The sequence below is a fragment of the Cordyceps javanica genome, chromosome 1 (assembly GCF_051103115.1).
Source record: "Cordyceps javanica chromosome 1, complete sequence".
Taxonomy (NCBI): domain Eukaryota; kingdom Fungi; phylum Ascomycota; class Sordariomycetes; order Hypocreales; family Cordycipitaceae; genus Cordyceps; species Cordyceps javanica.
The window spans coordinates 1716417-1734362 of NC_139295.1; the positions used below are offsets into that span (position 1 = coordinate 1716417).

The window sequence follows — 17946 nt, forward strand, 5'->3', positions numbered from 1 at the left end:
GGACGAAACGAAACAAGACGGGAAAGCGACGTTTCGCACGGCGGTGGATCAGGAGCCGGCATCTGGTTGCCGCGGTCGCGTCGTTTTTTCCCTCCGTCTCTGTAGCGGTGGGTAGCAAGCCTTCTTTTAGTTCGATGCTTGTCATCAGTGCGGCCGGCTGTCAATCCTACCTTGGCCTGCCATCCTAAGTAGTACCAACGGACCCCAAAACAGTGCTGACGAGATAAAATACTTGGCGATCAACTGGCTCCCTGCCTACCTTAGACATGTACTCGCTTGCCCGCCTTTGTTAGGTTGCATGCCGGCCATCTACAAAGGAAGCCTAGTTCATACAGCACCTCGCCAGCTTGCACCGACGCCATACCGCCATGAGGCATTTCCTGCGACGACCTGGGCGGTGCTGTGAGCGAATACCGCGCAGTGTGCAATTGCGTTGAATATTCGCCATGGCCTCCGATACTACTTTGCCGCTCTGAGCACCAGATGACGCAGCGTAGATCTACCTCGGCAGGATGTCACCCACACGCAATTGACAGACGGCTCACTCTAACGCTTGCGACTCTGCATACACTATAATAGTCCAAAATGGGAATAAATAAATAAAAAATCTCCATGTTTCGCAGAGCCGACTACCCGAGATCGTACAGTGTATCAACCCAAGAAACGCAAAAGACGAGCCGCTTAGCCGCTAACGCGCACGGGGCTCTCTCCCTGCCAACCGAGCGGTACTGATCATGAAAACGTGCGCCCATATTACAACATAAATCGTTTTCCTTCCAATTGTTCCCTCCCTCCCATATCATATACTCTCCCGCGCAGGCCAGTCCCCTATTTTCGTTCTTTAATCCCTCTTTTTCGATTTCTTGGGTGACTTGGGCGACGCCGGACGACCCGCGGCCGCTGTTGCTGCGGCCGCCCCCGTCTTGTCGGCCGCCTCGTCCTCGTCGCGGTCGCGCTTCTCGGCGTACCACTGGCCGGCTTGGAGGACCAGGACGCCGATGAGGACCAGCGCGAGGATGGTGTTGCTGGCCGACATGACGCGCAGGCTGTCCTCCTTGCCCAGGATGTACTCGCCGTCGCTCTCGCCGCGGCGCGTCTTGGCGAACTCGGGCCGGTCCCAGATGCCGTCAGTGAGGGCGCGCAGGCCGCGCACAATGTTGGTCATGTAGGTCGCTGCGCCGATGACGTAGAGGATTAGGGAGGCGCCGTCAAAGAGAAAGTTGGCCTCGGAGGGGCGGAAAAGCTTAATGAGAAGGCCGGCGAAGGCGACAAAGACCATGATGTTGAGCATGCGATGGATGAGGGGCGGCGCGGCGTGCATGAACTTGAGGTGCGCCTCGAGCTGCGGCAGAAATTCGGCGGCGAGCGGCTCCTTGCTCCATAGTAGCGGGAAGTCGTAGGGGAACGAGGCAAAGAGGATGCCGAGGAAGAAGCAGGTAGCTGGCAGAGGGCACGGAAGTTAGCGACGGAGGCTGCTGTAGAGAAGCCCCCCCTTCGGGGAGGATGGATATGGAGCTGTGCAGAAGAAATGGGCATGGGGGCAGTCAAACATACGTCCGATAACCATGAGCGTGGCAAAAGAGCCAGATCCTTGGTAGTTTTTGGACCTGGTGGTTTTGGTCCAGTCAATCCAGCCGTCAAAGAAGCCCATGGTGTCGGTTTTCGGGCGGGGAAGAAGAGAGGGAAGCAAAGTAAACAACGGCGAGTTGAGTCGGCAGCGAGTCGCTTGCGGTCGCGGCGGCGGGATGCGGTTCTCTGATCGGGTGCGGAAATGACGCGAAGCGAGGAAGCAGACGACGTGAAGAAATAGAAAAGAAACAACGTTGCAGAAAGACGAAAATATGCGGCCAAGGATTGGACAGCTTAAGTTTGGGGCAGCCCTTGGCTTGGCTTGGTTTGGCCGGGGTTTTAGTCTTGCGGTGGCGTTTGCTGGGGGAGGGTAAAACATAAGTAGCTACCAGTGTGTATCTGTCGACGTGCAGGATTTTCACTCCTTGATAGTGGGATTTTTCTTGTCAATGACCCTATCTCCATGTTCACTGAATCATCCTACAGTCTCCAATTCTCGCCATCCCTTTGCTTGTCTCTTTCTCTGATTGTTCCTAACATGATAGTACCGGCAAGGCTCTGTGTGTTGTGGCTCCCAGCTGTGGGGGAGCTGCATTCAGCAACAGCCAGTCCCTGCAGCTTCATTTCAGCACCACGCCACCCTAAGCCACAGCAAATGTACACTTCGCGCCCGATATGTCCTCGACATCTAGGATGGAAGCAAGCAGATATCTTCTGGCGGTCGAATCCGGTGTAGATTGCGTTTGTAGCTGGAATGTTGTATAAGACACAGTGTTTAGAAAAGTACAAGGGCATGCGAAGCTGCCACATAGCCGGCGGCGTCAATTACATTTATAGCTGACTATTTTCTGTGCTCAAAATCAGGAGCAATAAATAAACCTTGTTGATTTTGAGAGAAAATTAGGTGGGGTCTGAGACTATCAAATGGCAATGAGGGAGAAAACCGTGTCTTAACGTAAATCAGACACCGCGACCAACAATGAGGTGGCCCATCTGCCATTGCTGTAGTTGTGAGTATCTTGCGTAGCAAAACGAAAAAAAAAAAAAAAAAAAAAAAGCACAGTCCTGCCAGAAGAGTACTCCCTGTTCAACATCCTCTACCTCCAAGAGTAGAATTGCGGCGACCATCTGCATAAAACCTACTCAAGCACTTCAGCGCGCGCAAAGCGCTAAGATAGCGAGCGAGTGGCTCAGACCCCCAACCGCCGAATCCAAACGCCTGTGTCGTGCCCCCCTACAATCTCACCATCTTCACAAACCAGAAGCCACTCGCGACTACATCAAGCCAATGCAATAGCATCTTCAGGAAACCCTGACGTGCCGGCTTCCATTCGCAGGTTCGCAACCAACAAGGCCCGCCCAAATGCGGCCCCGTCAGACCCTCCTTGCCGCCGCCGCCCCTCTGGCGCATCTTATCGTCGCCGCCGACGAGTCGGCGCAGGTCCGCGTCTACACCGATGAGACGCACAAGTACGCCTACCACGGCTGCTACAATGAGACGACGCTGGCCGAAGGTTCTGCCGGCACGCGCGCCCTGGCCGGCGGCACCAGCCTCGTCCAGGCCGACGCCATGACCGTTCCAGCATGCCTGCGATTTTGCCAGGACGGCGACACCAAGTACCGCTACGCCGGCGTCGAATGGTCCCGGTACGTTGATTTCCTTCTTTTGGTTCTTTGTTTCGGGGAGGCTCTCGCTTTGCTTAGCGCTGGGCATTCGATTTTCGGCTTCGGGACGAAACAGAAAGAGAGAGAGAGAGAGAGAGAGAGAGAGGCAGAGAAGGCGGGAGATTGCAGCTCTTGCTAACGAAATGAGGGAAAACAGAGAGTGCTGGTGCGCCCAGAGCATATCGGGTATCGCGCAAAAGCTCGATGATGCCGAGTGCAACTTTCCCTGCGCGGGCAACAAGACGCAGGCGTGCGGCGGCCAGCTCAAGCTCAACGTGTATCGCACGTCGGGTGCCGCCCAGCACAGCTTCGCCGCCCACGGCGTTGGCGCGAGCCTGGTGCTCGCTTGCTTGTACCTGGCAGTGCTATTTTAAAGATGCCATCGGGGTATGCCCTCGTCCAAGGAGGAGCTTGGATGTAAAAAAAAATTGCGTGCTATTTCTTTATGATTTTTACAAAAGCCAGCGATTACTACGGGTCGAAAAGCACAGATTCACGAAAATATGCATAACTATTTAGACCGTTGCATATACAACAATACCCAAAAACTTCCCAAAAACAATTCATTTCCAAATCCACGCCATGGTATCATATCATAAAGTTCGTTAAACGGGTCCTAGACCTCGGTCCCTCAGCGCCTGTTGAAGCGCTGCCTTGACCTCTGCCATGCTCTTCCGCCACATTTCTCTTCCACAGCCCCCATCGCCATCCTGTTCCACCAGGACATCCAGCCACTTGACCAGAGTCGTTGCCTTTTCCATATCACGCTCCTCGCCGACGACGCGCGCCAGGTACCTTTCAAAAACCTCCACATCGCTCCGGTGCGGACCATCGCGGCGCGTGTCCGTGTGCCAAGCGTCAAGCAGGTCTTTCATCTCTGTCGTGGAGCTCACGCCAGAGCTGGAAAACGAAACCTTCGGTGGCCGCGCAGGAAACTCGATTCGACGTTGACGGCCAGGTAATAATGCGCTGCCCGATGCTTCTGCATGAGCCGGCCGTCGTGATGGCGCATCAAGCCCTGATCGCTGAGCTAGCTTCTGGCGTTTGTGATCGGCCAATACTTCTCTTCGCACGTCTTCTGGCAATTCTGCCAGAAACTCGGGATCCAATTCTTCCATGTCTTCCATGAACCCATCGCCAATAGGTTGCGCGGTCATGAAATTGGTCTGCACCACACCGGCTCTAGCGTCTCGTTCCCTCTGCGCTTTGCTCATCGCTCCTCTCATACCACCACGTTTCGTGGGAGTAGACGGGTTCCTCGCCGCCTGAATGGTCTTTTTGGGAGAGACACGTGGTGCTGCCTTACGGCCATATTGGGCCAGTACTTCCGCCTTCATATCTTCCGGAAGCGCGCTGAACACTTCGGCGTCCACCTGTGAAGGTAAAAAGTCAATGACTGTCGGACTTTGTGATCGAGAATTCGGCTGCGCATCCAGGAGTGGCGTAGACGACTTGGATTTTTGCGCCATTAGTTTATTGCGTATGTCGTTTGGTAACTCGGCCACCACAGCTGGGTCAAGGTTGCTCGGTATCAAAAACTGTGTGCCTCCAACATTCAAAGGGGTATTCGCCTTTGAGTCACCCTCTCTTGCTTTGGCCAGGGCCACGACGGGATGCGCTTTGGGCTTTCTTGGCGTCAGAGGATCATCTGTAATGGGATCTTCCCTGGATCCTGACCTTTCCACAAATCTTGGCCTTTGTAGAGAATCAGCATCGTCAATGGGCTCAGAGCGGCTCTTCTTCTTTGCTGACATTGAATTTACAAAGGTGGTGAATTCCAGCCTCTTTTGGCTACCATCAGATGCTGTGGTACCTTGTCTGATTGGCTCAAGCTTGGTCATCTGTACACCGAGCCCGCGCAAGTCACCGGGACTAAATCTGTATGATCGCAAGACCGCTACAGCTTCCTTGCCAATGACCTCTGCGTTGTGTGTCCCAACCCCGAATGGAACGCTCTTGTTGAAAGTGTCGCACTTCCCATGTCCAAGATGTTTAGCAGGGTCCAGTGGCGCATCTAGCGATCGACGCATGATTTTTACCGTAAGATGGCGACCTTTGACTTGTTCGTTGAGCAGACGTCGCTCCAGCTCTTTGCACAAGTTGAGAACAAAGTCTTCTGCCTCTTGTTGGGTAATGAACCGGATGCCCCAGCTCACTTCAGCCGACACCGACTTCCGAGGCGGTTGTCCACCAACCTCAGTTTTATCAATGCCGCGGGCATACTCGGAGAGCTTCTCACCTGTTTTGGGGCCTAGGATCGACGTTAGTCTTTCCTTGGAAAGATCGCGCAAGTCTTTGACAAATCGGATGCCGAATTCTTCCAGTTTGCCGCCGATGCTATAGGACACGCCAGGCAGCTGCTCAACTTTGAGCTCGCCGATATACCCAAGAACATCCTCGGGTTTCAGCTGATATTGCCCTGCAGGCTTGGCTTTCCGCAGGGCCACTTTAGCTTGAAGGATATTGCCGCCGATGCCAACTGAAACGTTGCATTCTGTCAGCTCTTTGATCCTTTGTCGTAGGTCAAAGGCGATAGCTTCAACTTTTTCTTGTTCTCTCCAAACGCTGCCCTCATCCACCCCGACTCCTTGTGAGCCTGCCGCGTGATGCACAACAGCCGTTGCATCAATAAGAGCTTCATCAATGCTAACACTCTGCACCACTCCACCAACTGTCATTATGGCTTCATAGAAGGCCCTACTGGCGGCCTCATAGGCTGGAAAGTCGTACGGCAAAACCTTGAGATCGGGACACAACTCCGTTGCGCGCTTCATCCACATTCCATTCTTCACGTTGAAGCTTCTGGCAGGATAGTTGCAGCTGGCAATTTCAGAGCCACTTCCCGTGCCATGTGCCACGGCAACAGGCTTGTCAACGTACTCGGGGAACTTTTTAAGTGAAACGGCGCAGAAAAAGCTGTCAAAGTCAACATGCATTATGTAGCGCCTCGCTCCAGGTCGTGTCTTGAACTTTTTTTCTGAAAGACCCTTTTCTGTTGCAAGGCGTTGCATGGATGACTTGAGCTCGGCCTTCCAGGTTGAAAGATGGTGTAAGCGGCTTTCAGCGTAAAACTTGGTCAGGAAATTTGGATTCGCGCAAGATGATTCACGCAAGCGAGGATCCGATAGTAGCCAGGCGTTATGTTCCTCCGAAGTCATGTTTGCAGAAAATTCTTTTGGTGTTTTGTTGGCATGCATCGACGAGTCTCGCTGCGCAAGAGTTACTTTTGATGGCGTGTCTGCTTCGGGCGTAAACTCGGACAGATCGGTAACAGCCATGTCGGTTAAGGGAGTAGCGTAATCCTTTGATTTCAGGGCGCTTGATACCTCTTTTCCAGTCGATCCTGCATCGCTCGACGCGGAGCGATTTGGTGTCTGTAATTGCTCGACAGCTTGACTCCAGCCTTCGCTGCCCGGGCCCGAGGCTCGTAGCTGGGATGTATAAAAGCTGTTCTCAGTCTGCTCTCGGTACCCCTGTCTCGCCGACGGGCTGATCTGTGAGAGGCCTTTGGAGCCATCGAAGCGGAGAACCTTTTGGCGCGGTCCCTCGTCTAGCACGCGATAGTCGCCCCATGGCAGCAACTTTCCAGCTGTGATAGATTCTGTGATCCACGTCGGCTTAACAATACGATAACGACTGAAATCAACACTCTTCTTTGGCGGTAGCGAAGAGGCGATGATATGTGTAGCCATAGTCTTGGAGTCAAGGTATTGCAAGAACCCACCACCATGCTGTACAATCTCACGATGAAGACTACTCAACGATTAACTAGCTGCGCAGGTGGCCGATAGATGACATGAGTACATACACGTGTAGAGGGGGTTGCGTATAGCCAGTAACGTGTGCGACTATACCCTTGAATATCTGTGGCTTGTCGGAATTTGCTCTCATATCCGCATCCCTGTTCTGGAGTTTGATCTTTTTGCGGCGAAAGTAGTCGCCGAAGCCATTGAATTTGCTGCCCTCATATTCCTCGCCATGTTCATCTTCAAATGTATGGTTCTCAATGCGCTTCCTGACGCTGGCGGAATTCTTGTCCAGCACGCTGCCCATTGTGTCGTGCGCAGCGGCTCTTTCTTCTCACTACGTAACGGCAATCTGGATCGTTCTGAGGCGCTCCGGTAGGTTGTGGGTGATATCGTATGCGCCTGGTGATGGCACTACCGTCGCAGAGCGGAGAGGATCAGCGACATAATAATTTGAAGCGCATCGAGGTAGAAGCAAGGGACATGACGATGACTTGTGGTGGAATCCTGGCGAGGCCTTTCAAAGGTTCTTTGAGTCAGGTCAGTACGGCGTGGCAACATCAATCGCGTAAAGTGGAGAGAACCAGCGCGGTGCTGACACGGAACCTCGTGACTGTTGCTTTAGAAGTGCGAGCGGCATCTCCAGTGGCTGCTATATTCTGGAAAGTGCACGCTGTAACACCTTACTTTAGTGGGTTTCAGTGCGTCGCTCTGGCGCACCACATCGGCCCACTGCGCAAGTTGGCGCCACTTGGCTGCCATTCTGAGATCAGCTTTTCCTTTGGCTCGTGAACACCCCGGGCAGCGGACGCACCGTGAAGCTTCGGCTGTCGGCGCAATGAACAATGAACAATTTCGGAAGTTGATTTCGGCCAACTCGGCGAAGTCGTCGCAAGCAAAAGATGGCTCACCCAACCATGAAACTGGCTCTCGAGGGAGCTCGTCTCTGGGATCGCGACAAAGAGCCAACATCCCGATGACGCCGTAAGTTGAGCAATGCGCACACGGAAAAGGGGCACATTGCACTTTCATAACTGACAAACACTAGCCGTGCGGTAGGGAATGTCCAGGCAGACTTTGCCAAGCAAATGGCACAGCGCAATCAGCAGGCGAACCCGACAAAAAGCTTCAAGGCTGCGGTGCCGCGCGGCGTTAAGATGGCAGCTGGCTACACCGACCGATCAAAAGAACGAGACCTGGAGGATTCTAAAGCTGCTGATGATCGTGCTGAACGACTCAAAGCACTAGAAGAATCACTCAAGAACGAGGAAATCGATAACGAGACATACGAGCGACTTAGATTCGAGATTGCCGGCGGCGATTTGGAGAGTACGCACTTGGTCAAAGGTCTAGACTTTAAGCTCCTCGAGCGAGTACGGCGAGGTGAAGATGTCTACTCTGGTAAGAAAACAGATGACGTGACACAAGAGGAAGATGTCGACGTGGACGATGCATTCGATGCGCTCGAAAACCAGGAAGTACAGGCGATAGAAAAGGAGAAGGCGGAGAAGAAAAAAGGCCAGCTGTCTACTGTGGCGCTTGCTCCGGGTAAGAAGCGCACTCGCGACCAAATCCTGGCCGAATTTAAAGCGGCGCGAGCTGCGGCCAAGATACAAGCCGAGCCGGCCTTGGGCGACCGCTTCCGCAAGATTGGCGCCAAGCAGCAGCCTGGCACACGTATCGAGCGCGACAGAAAAGGCCGCGAGGTCATGATCATTGTGGATGCGGACGGGCACGAGAAGCGCAAGGTGCGCAAGTCGCAACCAGGGGACGGTGCTACCGATGCCGACAGCGGGCTGCTCATGCCGGACAAGGATGCGAAGCCGCTTGGCATGGAGGTACCGGAACAATACCGCAACAAGGAGCCTGTCGTGGAGGACGAGGATGTCGACATCTTTGATGATGTTGGGGATGACTACGACCCCCTTGCAGGCATGGATGCCCCAGATTCCGACTCCGACTCCGATGGGAAAGATACGAAAGCTGAGGACAAGGCGGAGAGCTCGACAGGCCCTGGATCAATGGCGCCGCCGCCACCGCCGCCACCGAAGTCTCATATAAACTACTTTAAGGGCTCCAAGACGAGCCTTCTTTCAGAGCAGGAGAACCAGGCGCCGTCCATGTCTGACCCGGCCATGGTGGCCGCCATCAAACGTGCTGCCGCCCTTCGACCCCTCGACAAGGGCGGTGACGAGGAAGGCGACTCGGCCTCGGACGACGAGGCGGCGCAAAAGGCCAAGGCGGACGAGGCGCGCCGCAAGAAGCTGCTGCAAAACGAGGACCGCGATGCCGAAGACATGGACATGGGATTTGGCACCAGTCGCTACGAGGATGAGGAGGACTTTGACGACCGCGATATTAAGCTCTCCGCGTGGGGCGATGAGGGCGACGGCGAGGAAGGCGGCGGCGGCGGTCGCGGCGGAAAGAAGAGGAAGCGTAATCGGAAACGCAAAGGTGACGTGAACAATGCGGCGGATGTCCTGAGGGTGATGGAGCAAAGGAAGTCGTGAATGTGTGTTTATTTTTTCTTTTGGTCGTTTGCATATGGCAAAGGCTCACAATTGTGGACGGGGCGTTTGGGTTCGGAATCGTACATACAGTTGCTCTCTCGGTGTTTCGGCGTCCCCAAAATGCCAATTCAAAGATTCTCTATTTTTACTGGTGTCGTATCGAACCTCTAGTCATCAAATTACCGTTTCTCGGGACCAACCCGCGCCGCGTCGCCGGGGTGCTGCGCCTTTGGTAGCACCGACAGCGCCGAAGCCGGATCCGCGCCGCGGCCACCCGTAGCGCGGTTGGTGGAAAGTCAAAGCCTTGGCGGGCGCTCCCCGCAAAAAGCAGCGTTGGTGCGGCGGAGAGTGTGGGCGCGCGGCGGGCCTGCCCAACTTCTTGTCCACCCAGTGCCAGCATCGTTCGTCACAATACTAATAATCGGCCACTTCCGGCTCAGTCGCACACAACTCCACGCACGCACACACACATTGACACATAAAACCGCCGCTGGGCCCCGGCCACACCCAGACTCATTCTCCCCTCTCCTGCGTTTGGATATTACGTGAGGGCGTAAGGTTGAGGAGAGTAAAAGCAAATAACGTATTCCGGTTCAGCCGTAATAAACCACCATTTGCACCGTCACTATAATCTCGACTACATTTGTCGCGATGACAGTGGAACAAGTCCCCCTCTGGCTGGATTGCGATCCGGGACATGATGTGAGCTCTATCCATCTCATTTGCCCCGGCCGGGTTGTCACATCCTTAACCCCCGTTGCAAAGCGGCCCCGGATGCAACCTCGGCCGGTGATCAAAACGCCATTCCCCTAGCCTTCCGAATGCCAATGCGCAGAACTTTTTGATACTAATACTTGCTGTCTTCTGAAAAGGATGTCTTTGCCATATTGCTGGCCGCCTACCATCCCAGACTCAAACTCCTCGGCATCTCCTCCGTCTTTGGCAACGCCCCGGTAGAGTGCGTCTCATCTCCCCCGGTGACCCCGGTCACTTGCTGCATGCATCCACTCACAGTCACCTCACCCCCCTTCCCCCAAACAGAAACACGACGCAAAACGCCGCCTCAGTCCTCACGGCCATTGGCAAGCAGCACGAGATCCCACTGCACGTCGGCCTCGGCAAGGCCCTCGAGAGGCCTGCCATCCACGCGCCCGACATCCACGGCGAGTCGGGCCTCGACGGGACGGACCTGCTGCCGACGCCCGACGTGGCGCCGTCGGCGGTCCCGGCCATTGACGCCATGGCCGCGGCGCTGCGCGCGCAGGCCCCCGGCACCGCCTGGCTCGTGGCCACGGGCTCGCTCACCAACGTGGCCGCCCTGCTCCGCGCGCACCCGGACCTGGCCGCGCACCTCAAGGGCCTCAGCCTCATGGGCGGCTCCTTTGGCGACAACTTCTCCGGCGCGCCGCTGGGCAGGGTCGGCGGCCGCGAGCGCATCGGCAACATCACCCCGTTTGCCGAGTTCAACATCATCATCGACCCCGAGGCTGCCGCCGAGGTCTTTGGCAACCCCGTGCTCGCGCGCAAGACGACCGTCGTTCCGCTGGACCTGAGCCACCAGGTTCTGGCCACGGCCTCGGTGCGGGAGATGCTGCTGCACGGCAGGCAAGGCGGCGCCAAGGTCGCGGCGGCGGCGGCGGCGGGGGACGCAGACAAGGGCAAGACGACCCTGCGGACCATGCTCGTCGAGCTACTCTACTTCTTCTCCAAGACCTATGCGTAAGTAGGACGACACGGGATCGCGATATCCTTTTCCTTGACCATGTCTTCGTGCTGATCAATGTTTTGGCTCTTTTTTTTCCCTTGGGTACAGCGACGTCTTCGGCATCACCGAAGGTCCCCCGCTCCATGACCCTCTTGCCGTCGCCGCCGTGCTGACTGGCACGCCCGACGAGATCACCTTCCACGACTGGGACACCGAGCGCAGCGCCGGCCCCCGGTATGATGAGCGCTTCGACGTCTCCGTCGTGACTGCCGGCGTCTTCGAGGACGCCCAGGATGGCAAAGCTGAGACGGGCCGCACCGTGGGCACGCTGCTGCCGCGCGGCGAGCCGGGCGTGCGCGTGCCGCGCTCCATGGATGTGGCCAAGTTTTGGGACGTCATTGAGGACTGCGTGGAGCGCGCAGATGCGGCCAACGCGGCCAACGGGAGGACGTGATCGGTTCATTGGTCCACAAAAAGGCATCATACGTAGAGCATACGGGTAACCTAGCATGCAGAAAAAGCATCGAATGCATATAGAACATATAGAAGAGTAAATCAGACATCAGGAGGAATGTCGTTTTATTCCAAACGCCACGGTCTATCGTGTTCGCTTTCGCTCATGTATTCTATCTAGCCTGCCGTACTCCAATCAAAGCATCCCGAGAATCAAGGAAAAGAAAATCGCAAAGGCGTTTGTGGCGCACGAGTGCGCAAAAGAATCGAAGGAGAAATGTATATGCCCAGCTATTAAAAATCGTAAATATTGCGCTTTATAGGAATGCATTTTGCTGTCGCTCTTCGGACTGGATCATAAAGTGCAGCGCTCGCTCATATGTCCAAACAGTAACGGCGCTGCCAGGCGCCGCCTTGATGAGACTAATTGGAAGTCCCTTGTACAGGCCGCGGAAGCCTTCGCGTGCGATGATTGTGCGCAGAGCGCCGATTGTTGTTTTATATTCAGGAATGTCGCTGTAGACGTAACGTGTCCTGGTGGGCCCCTGCACCTGTATACGCTTGCGCACGAGATCCAAAGGAAACACTGCCGTCTTGGCAATAATGCTACCGGCGACGCCGGCTGTGGCATCCCCAGTGCCCCAGGGAAGCTGCATATCCGCCATGCGCACTTTGAGAGCCTCGTACGTCACGAAGAATATGCCCATATACGGCACGATTTGCGCCAGCGTGGGCGAGATGCCCCGAAAAAAACCGCGTGGGCCTTCGTCTTTGTATATCGACCCGATAGCACCCAAAAGGCCACGGTAGACCTTGTTGGTACCCTGAGCGGCGAAACGCGTGCGCAGAAGATCGAGCGGGTAGGTCATGGCCGTGGCGGCGGCGCCTGCCGTGGCACCGGAGATGAAGCTCTCGGCAGCGTCCGGGAGCTTGATGGGGAGCTTGGTCTGAAGAAAAAGCGTGACGGAGCGATAGGCGGTGAACTGCGAGGCGGCATAGCAGACGTACATCAGCTCGGCGGGCACGTTGCCCTTCCAAAAAGCCGTGATGCCTTCATTACGTAGGATATGCCGTAGGGTGGCAAAGGTGCCTTGGTATGTACTGTGTGCGGTTGCGGCGGAAACGGGTACTCCGGCGACTCGTATAGGCTGAAACTGTCGTGGCTGGAGTTGAAGACGGATTTTGATAACGTCGAGCGGCGCAATAACGAACCTAAGGAACCTTGTTAGCGGGATGGTCGCGCTTCAGAGTATGTTGTCCAGCCGGCCGCGCGCGTACCTAGAGACGAGACCCGCTATGGCGCCAGCAGATATTACCTGGACCCGTGTGCCCTATAGATAAGAGGTCAGTACCGTTCATGATTTTCCTCTGAGGTGCTGTGCGATCTATCGTAGCTTCGTCGTACCTCATCTTTTAATCGTCCCGACGGCATCAATAGACGACCGCGACGGCCCAAGAGGGCTGCGCCACAAACGTGAGAATATCTGCTCTGATGAGATTTGCGCCTCTATCACTTGCGACTTCTCTCCAGTCTCGGGAGATGTCAGTTGCTTGTGGATGGTCGTTACGAGTTCTGGCTAGATGTTGGGCGCAGAGATTTGGAATCCACCAAGTCGTCCAAAAAAAAAAAGGACCGCCAAGTGTTGGGAAGGAGTGAAGTGGAGCCAAGCTCGGCGGCGGGGCCGCACCGGTCAAGCATCTTATGTATGATTTCGGGAGGGAGCAATGGAATGCAAGACGTGATGTGATGATTCAAATCCCATGCTAGTTGATAACATCAACAGAGATGTTGATCTCGATTTAGAGAGGTATATGCACAACCGCCCCCCCCCCCCCCCCCCCCCCTTCAACAAGAATTTGAGGAATAGCACGGTTCTATGGTGCCGCAACAGTGTGGAGTTGACCAGCCTTGAGTCCGTAACAGCCTGAGATGTCGGCACGTTGCCACGGTCATACTTTGAATAATCGGCAGCCGCCCAGAAAGTCTATCTTATAGACTGGCAGCAACCTGTCGACCACAGACAAGCAGGATGCCGGCCCTTTCGGGCTCGTGCAGCCAGATTGATGTAGTCTGCTCAGCTCTACGTAGCCTTATCTCGGTGACGGGACTTGGCAGGGCGCAGTAATGGAGCTACTGACAGCAAGGAGCAGAGATGTCGCCGGCTGCACGTGTTCGCAGCTGCGTAGTACCACTTACTTGGATGAAGCTCGAGATGGAATTGCTTGGCACAGCCCTGCATCCATCATTAGAACCGTCTCTTGCGGCAGCTGCCAATGGGAGAATCCCCTTCGATCACTGCAGCACGTTTGCGACTGTGCAGGTTGCATCGGGCGATATTACAAGCCATGGCGCAAGTCGTCGGCTACTTGGCGTATCATTCCCAGTGGTTCCGCAACGAGCTGTACGAGTCTTTGAAGCGCCGTTCTCCGGGCGCTGCAAATTAGACTAGAAACCATCGACGAAGGTAAGTGTGTCCAGATGTGGAAGGGAGCTCCAAGATGCAGCATCCGGGCTCCAGCTGAGGAGCGCCGAGGTGGAGAACCGGAGGTTACCGAGCTCTCGGCGGGACGGAATGGTGACACCTGGCTGGGATGCAGTGAAGCAGCTGAAAGAGCACGTTATGCGCAGGCTGTGGATTCTATTCTATTTTATTTTTGCGCATGCCATTTTAATTTTTAGAAATGTGACTCCGTTTTTACTTCGGAGCGTTATCGGTGCTGACAGCAATTGGCAGGCTGGCATAAGCCACGGTGAAATTTCTAGGCTGACACTGGACGAGTGCAGGGGCTCGGTGCAGGTGAGATTTTCGGTTGCGATACCCTCCACTCGTTCCATGATGGAAATTCCACATCTGCACAGGGAACCGACCATATCAGCTGTGGTGTTAGTATGCGGAGAGAGTGCGCAATCTCTATTGATTTCATCGCGTCGGCAAGGCAGTCCGGCTTGTAAGCCTTGGCAAGGAATCGGTTTGACAACATTATTTGCATACATGCGAAATACTTGGTGAGGTACTGGCTGGCCAACCAGATGAGCGTATCGCGGGTGGTTGATAGTCGGCCGTTTTTACCATGCCCACGGTCAAAGATTCGCTACTCGGCGCAAGTTGCGGTTGATGATCTTTGTGTTTGTGGTTGACGAATCGGCCGGGCTTGAAAATGTTGGATTGTTTGCACTCTTTGTGGTTTCTGAGGACCCTTTTTTTTTTTGCCAAACAAAAAAAAGAGAAAAAGAAAAAGAAATCAAAAGCAGAAGCAGAAACATAATACATGCGCGTGCGGTCTCGGAGCCCCCTGCTGAGATTTAGAAAGTGTTTGCGCTGCGCTTTTTGGTTCATGCCACGTAACGATGGCAAGCTTCGATGGCTGTGATTGGAGGTTAGTCGCCGTGTCAAACTTTCACTGCGGCGACCTAGGTGGTTGGGTAATTATGCAAGGTTCTGCCTCGTAGCCGACAACTTGGACCGTTCAAGACCAGTCAGCAGCATACTCAGTACCAGTACATGGGGTTGCTAAGGAAAAAAGCAGGCAAGTATCTCGCTTTGCTCGAACAAGCGTCGCCTCCTTGGCTAGCTATTCTAATGACCTCTGTTTTAGGCAATCTACCCCTTCCCCTGGCCCGCCGCAAACCAACGTACTAGTATTATCGCTCTTTCTTCATTTCAATAGAAAGCTAGCAAACCCTTTCTATACTTGCTCTCGTCCCGCCCCGGGCGCCCGGTCAGGCCCGCTTGTCAGCCAAAAAGGTGCTTCCGCTCCCCCGAGCCGGATGGGTCGTCGTTGTTTCCCCCCCACCTTGGGGCCCTCGTTCCCCCCCCCAGGATCATCAGCAAAGCCGCAAAGCCGCTTTGTTGGTGCTTTTTTTTTTTTAATAAATCAATGCGTGTTCAAAGTTGACCATTGTGCCGTGAGATATTACTACTGTGCGAACCACACCATAAAGCCCACTCTCGTCATCCGTCTTTCATTCATGGTTATTTCTTCTCGCAGTCCCCCTCTCTTCTTCCCTCCTCCCCTTTTCTTTCGTATTCTCCCTCACGTCTCTCTTGGTTTCTATTCTCGACATCCGACCACCCCACACTACCTTGGGCCAGCCTGTTGTGCCTGAACCTAACGAGACGAGACAAACCATCCGTCGAGCCGCCACCGCCGCTAACCACGACGAGGCACGCACGCACCCGTCCGCCGCGCGCACACCACATGGTTCAGGTCAGCCAGCGCCCGTTTCACATGCGACGTCAAACCGTGAAACAAGACTTTCTCAATTGAGTGCGGGAGACGACTTCCCACCACCTCCCATCTCCTTGGCCCAACGCCGGCGCTCTCACCCCACACTCTCTGTCCTGGAGGGCTCGGCCAACGACTGCAAAATCCTCACAACTACAATCATCATCGCCTCCTCCTCCGCCACCTCTTCACACCATGGCCGCCACTGCTGCCGCCAAGCAGGTCACGCCTCCGGACCTCTCCTCGCTCCTCACTCCCATCCTCCCCGCGCTGCCCCCCGCCGCCGCCTCCTCGGACCCTGCGCCGGGCATCCTGCCCTTCCTCGCGCCCATCCTGCGCCAGCGCGTGCAGATCCTCTCGTCCGCCTCGCAGGAACCTTGGCTGCGGCTCCTCTGCTACGACCCGGCCAAGGCCGCGCGCCTCGCCGAGGTCGTCACCGCCGCCAGCGGGCTGTTTGAGCCGCACCCCGTCTCGGGAGAGGTCGAGGTCGACTGGGCCTACGACGCCGACACGCGCTTCCGTCGCGTCGACGCCGAGACCCTGCAGTGCCTCGTCGCCCTCGCCGAGACCGGGCTGGCCTTTCAGCTCGTCTGGTGCGTCAGCGACCCGGACGGTGCCGCCGACGGCTGGCGCATCGGCGAGGTCACAGTCTCCGACAGCCCCTCGGCGCCCTTTACCAGCTTCGGCGGCGCCGCGTCCGTGCTCGAGGCCGAACGGCTCTTCCGTGAGAAGACGGCGACGGCCACCACCAAGACGTGCACTGCGAAACCGTCACTGACGCCTGCTGCACCTGCGGCGGCGGCGCAAGTCAACGGGTATGGGCACAACGAAGACGACGACGACGACGACGATGATGGGTATTGGGATCGCTACGACGCAACGCCTGCGCGGACACCGGCCAACAACCGTTCCCCCGCACCACCCAGCGCCACCAACGGCGGCACCGGCCCCCACCACGGCGCAGCTCCTGTCACAGCAGCTTCTGCTGCCTCGACGACGAGGGCGATGGACGACGATGACGACGACGACGACTACTATGCGCAGTATGACGACGTCCAGCCCGCCATGGACGGCCACGATCCCGACGAGGAAGCCCAGGCCGCCCAGCTCGACCCCCCGGCCACCGGCCTCGGTCCGCTGGCCGAGCAGCTGCGCCGCGAGAGCTGGGAGGCCGTGAGCGCGCATTCGCACTCGCAGCCGCAGCCGCAGCCCCGCGACCGCAGCGGGAGCGTCTCAGAGGATGCACGCATCCTCCTCCAGCACCCGCGACCCGATTCGAGCGCCTCGTCCCACGGCTCGCAGACCGTGGCCAAGCTCGAGGCCGCCGCGGCCGCCCGCGACGGCAACGGTGGCGGCGGCGGCATGCAGGAGCAGTCCGAGTTTGGCGTCCGCCAGCACGTCTCGCGCAGCATACGGAGCCTGTTCCAGCTCTCCCGCAGCATGGGCATCGGCCGCGACGAGTTTGAGCAGATGGTCAAGACGGAGCTCGACGTGCTGGGGATGATGGAGGAGGAGTGAAGAGCTGTGTGAAAACGAGGAGGTGAGTGGGGAACATTTCTGTTGTTGTTCTTTCAAGGATTGTGGTAATATCTGTCCCATCATGGCGTCGTGGTTTTTTGTCTCTCAAGTTTTCTTGATTCTCTGTGCAACTTTTAAATCGGCATTTTTTTGCATCTTGTCTGGAGTTGGCGTACTGCAATCAGCATATTTCGGTCCTGGCCTGGTTTTACACGCGCTTGAGTTTACATGGTCAACTTTTTATATATGAATAGTGCATGGAATCAAATAGCAGAAAGTCTTGCATTTTTTTTTGAATGCAGATGGTTTTCAAACAAGTCTCAAATCGAACAAGTTATCACAGTGTGTTAAATAGGGCTCCTCGTCAAGAACCAGCAAATGCGGAGCTCTCCATGGGGGAGAGGATAGGATGTCTTGCGCTGTGAGTTAATCGCGCAAATGCCCTCGAAACGTGTATCTCAAGTAGAAATAAAAGATGATAATCCAATAATGAATGCTAGACGCCGCCCAGACCCGTATATCGTGTATATAAATAAACCCAATCATGCTGTTT

General features: G+C 55.7%; 6 protein-coding genes across 6 annotated transcripts; 3 read left to right on the forward strand and 3 right to left on the reverse strand.

Annotated features, from left to right (window-relative positions):
* Positions 1-841: 841 nt before the first annotated feature.
* Positions 842-1651, reverse strand: V2A60_000544 (Shr3 amino acid permease chaperone; the record flags this gene model as incomplete). Its single annotated transcript, XM_083251913.1, has 2 exons — positions 842-1440; positions 1555-1651. 2 exons carry the CDS (start codon positions 1649-1651, stop codon positions 842-844), a joined length of 696 nt encoding a protein of 231 aa, XP_083108039.1.
* Positions 1652-2932: 1281 nt separating this feature from the next.
* V2A60_000545 (WSC domain-containing protein) lies at positions 2933-3608 on the forward strand (the record flags this gene model as incomplete). Its single annotated transcript, XM_083251914.1, has 2 exons — positions 2933-3216; positions 3392-3608. The coding sequence occupies 2 exons, from the start codon at positions 2933-2935 to the stop codon at positions 3606-3608; spliced, it is 501 nt and encodes a 166-aa protein (XP_083108040.1).
* A 231-nt stretch (positions 3609-3839) lies between these two features.
* V2A60_000546 (uncharacterized protein) lies at positions 3840-7287 on the reverse strand (the record flags this gene model as incomplete). The annotated part of the gene is made up of 2 exons (XM_083251915.1): positions 3840-6987; positions 7043-7287. 2 exons carry the CDS (start codon positions 7285-7287, stop codon positions 3840-3842), a joined length of 3393 nt encoding a protein of 1130 aa, XP_083108041.1.
* A 531-nt stretch (positions 7288-7818) lies between these two features.
* On the forward strand, positions 7819-11649 carry V2A60_000547 (uncharacterized protein; the record flags this gene model as incomplete). Its single annotated transcript, XM_083251916.1, has 5 exons — positions 7819-7964; positions 8029-9466; positions 10363-10448; positions 10532-11209; positions 11304-11649. The coding sequence occupies 5 exons, from the start codon at positions 7819-7821 to the stop codon at positions 11647-11649; spliced, it is 2694 nt and encodes an 897-aa protein (XP_083108042.1).
* A 316-nt stretch (positions 11650-11965) lies between these two features.
* On the reverse strand, positions 11966-13080 carry V2A60_000548 (thiamine transporter TPC1; the record flags this gene model as incomplete). The annotated part of the gene is made up of 3 exons (XM_083251917.1): positions 11966-12860; positions 12927-12979; positions 13054-13080. The coding sequence occupies 3 exons, from the start codon at positions 13078-13080 to the stop codon at positions 11966-11968; spliced, it is 975 nt and encodes a 324-aa protein (XP_083108043.1).
* Positions 13081-16070: 2990 nt separating this feature from the next.
* Positions 16071-17393, forward strand: V2A60_000549 (uncharacterized protein; the record flags this gene model as incomplete). The annotated part of the gene is made up of 1 exon (XM_083251918.1): positions 16071-17393. The coding sequence occupies one exon, from the start codon at positions 16071-16073 to the stop codon at positions 17391-17393; it is 1323 nt and encodes a 440-aa protein (XP_083108044.1).
* Between the last annotated feature and the right edge of the window lie 553 nt (positions 17394-17946).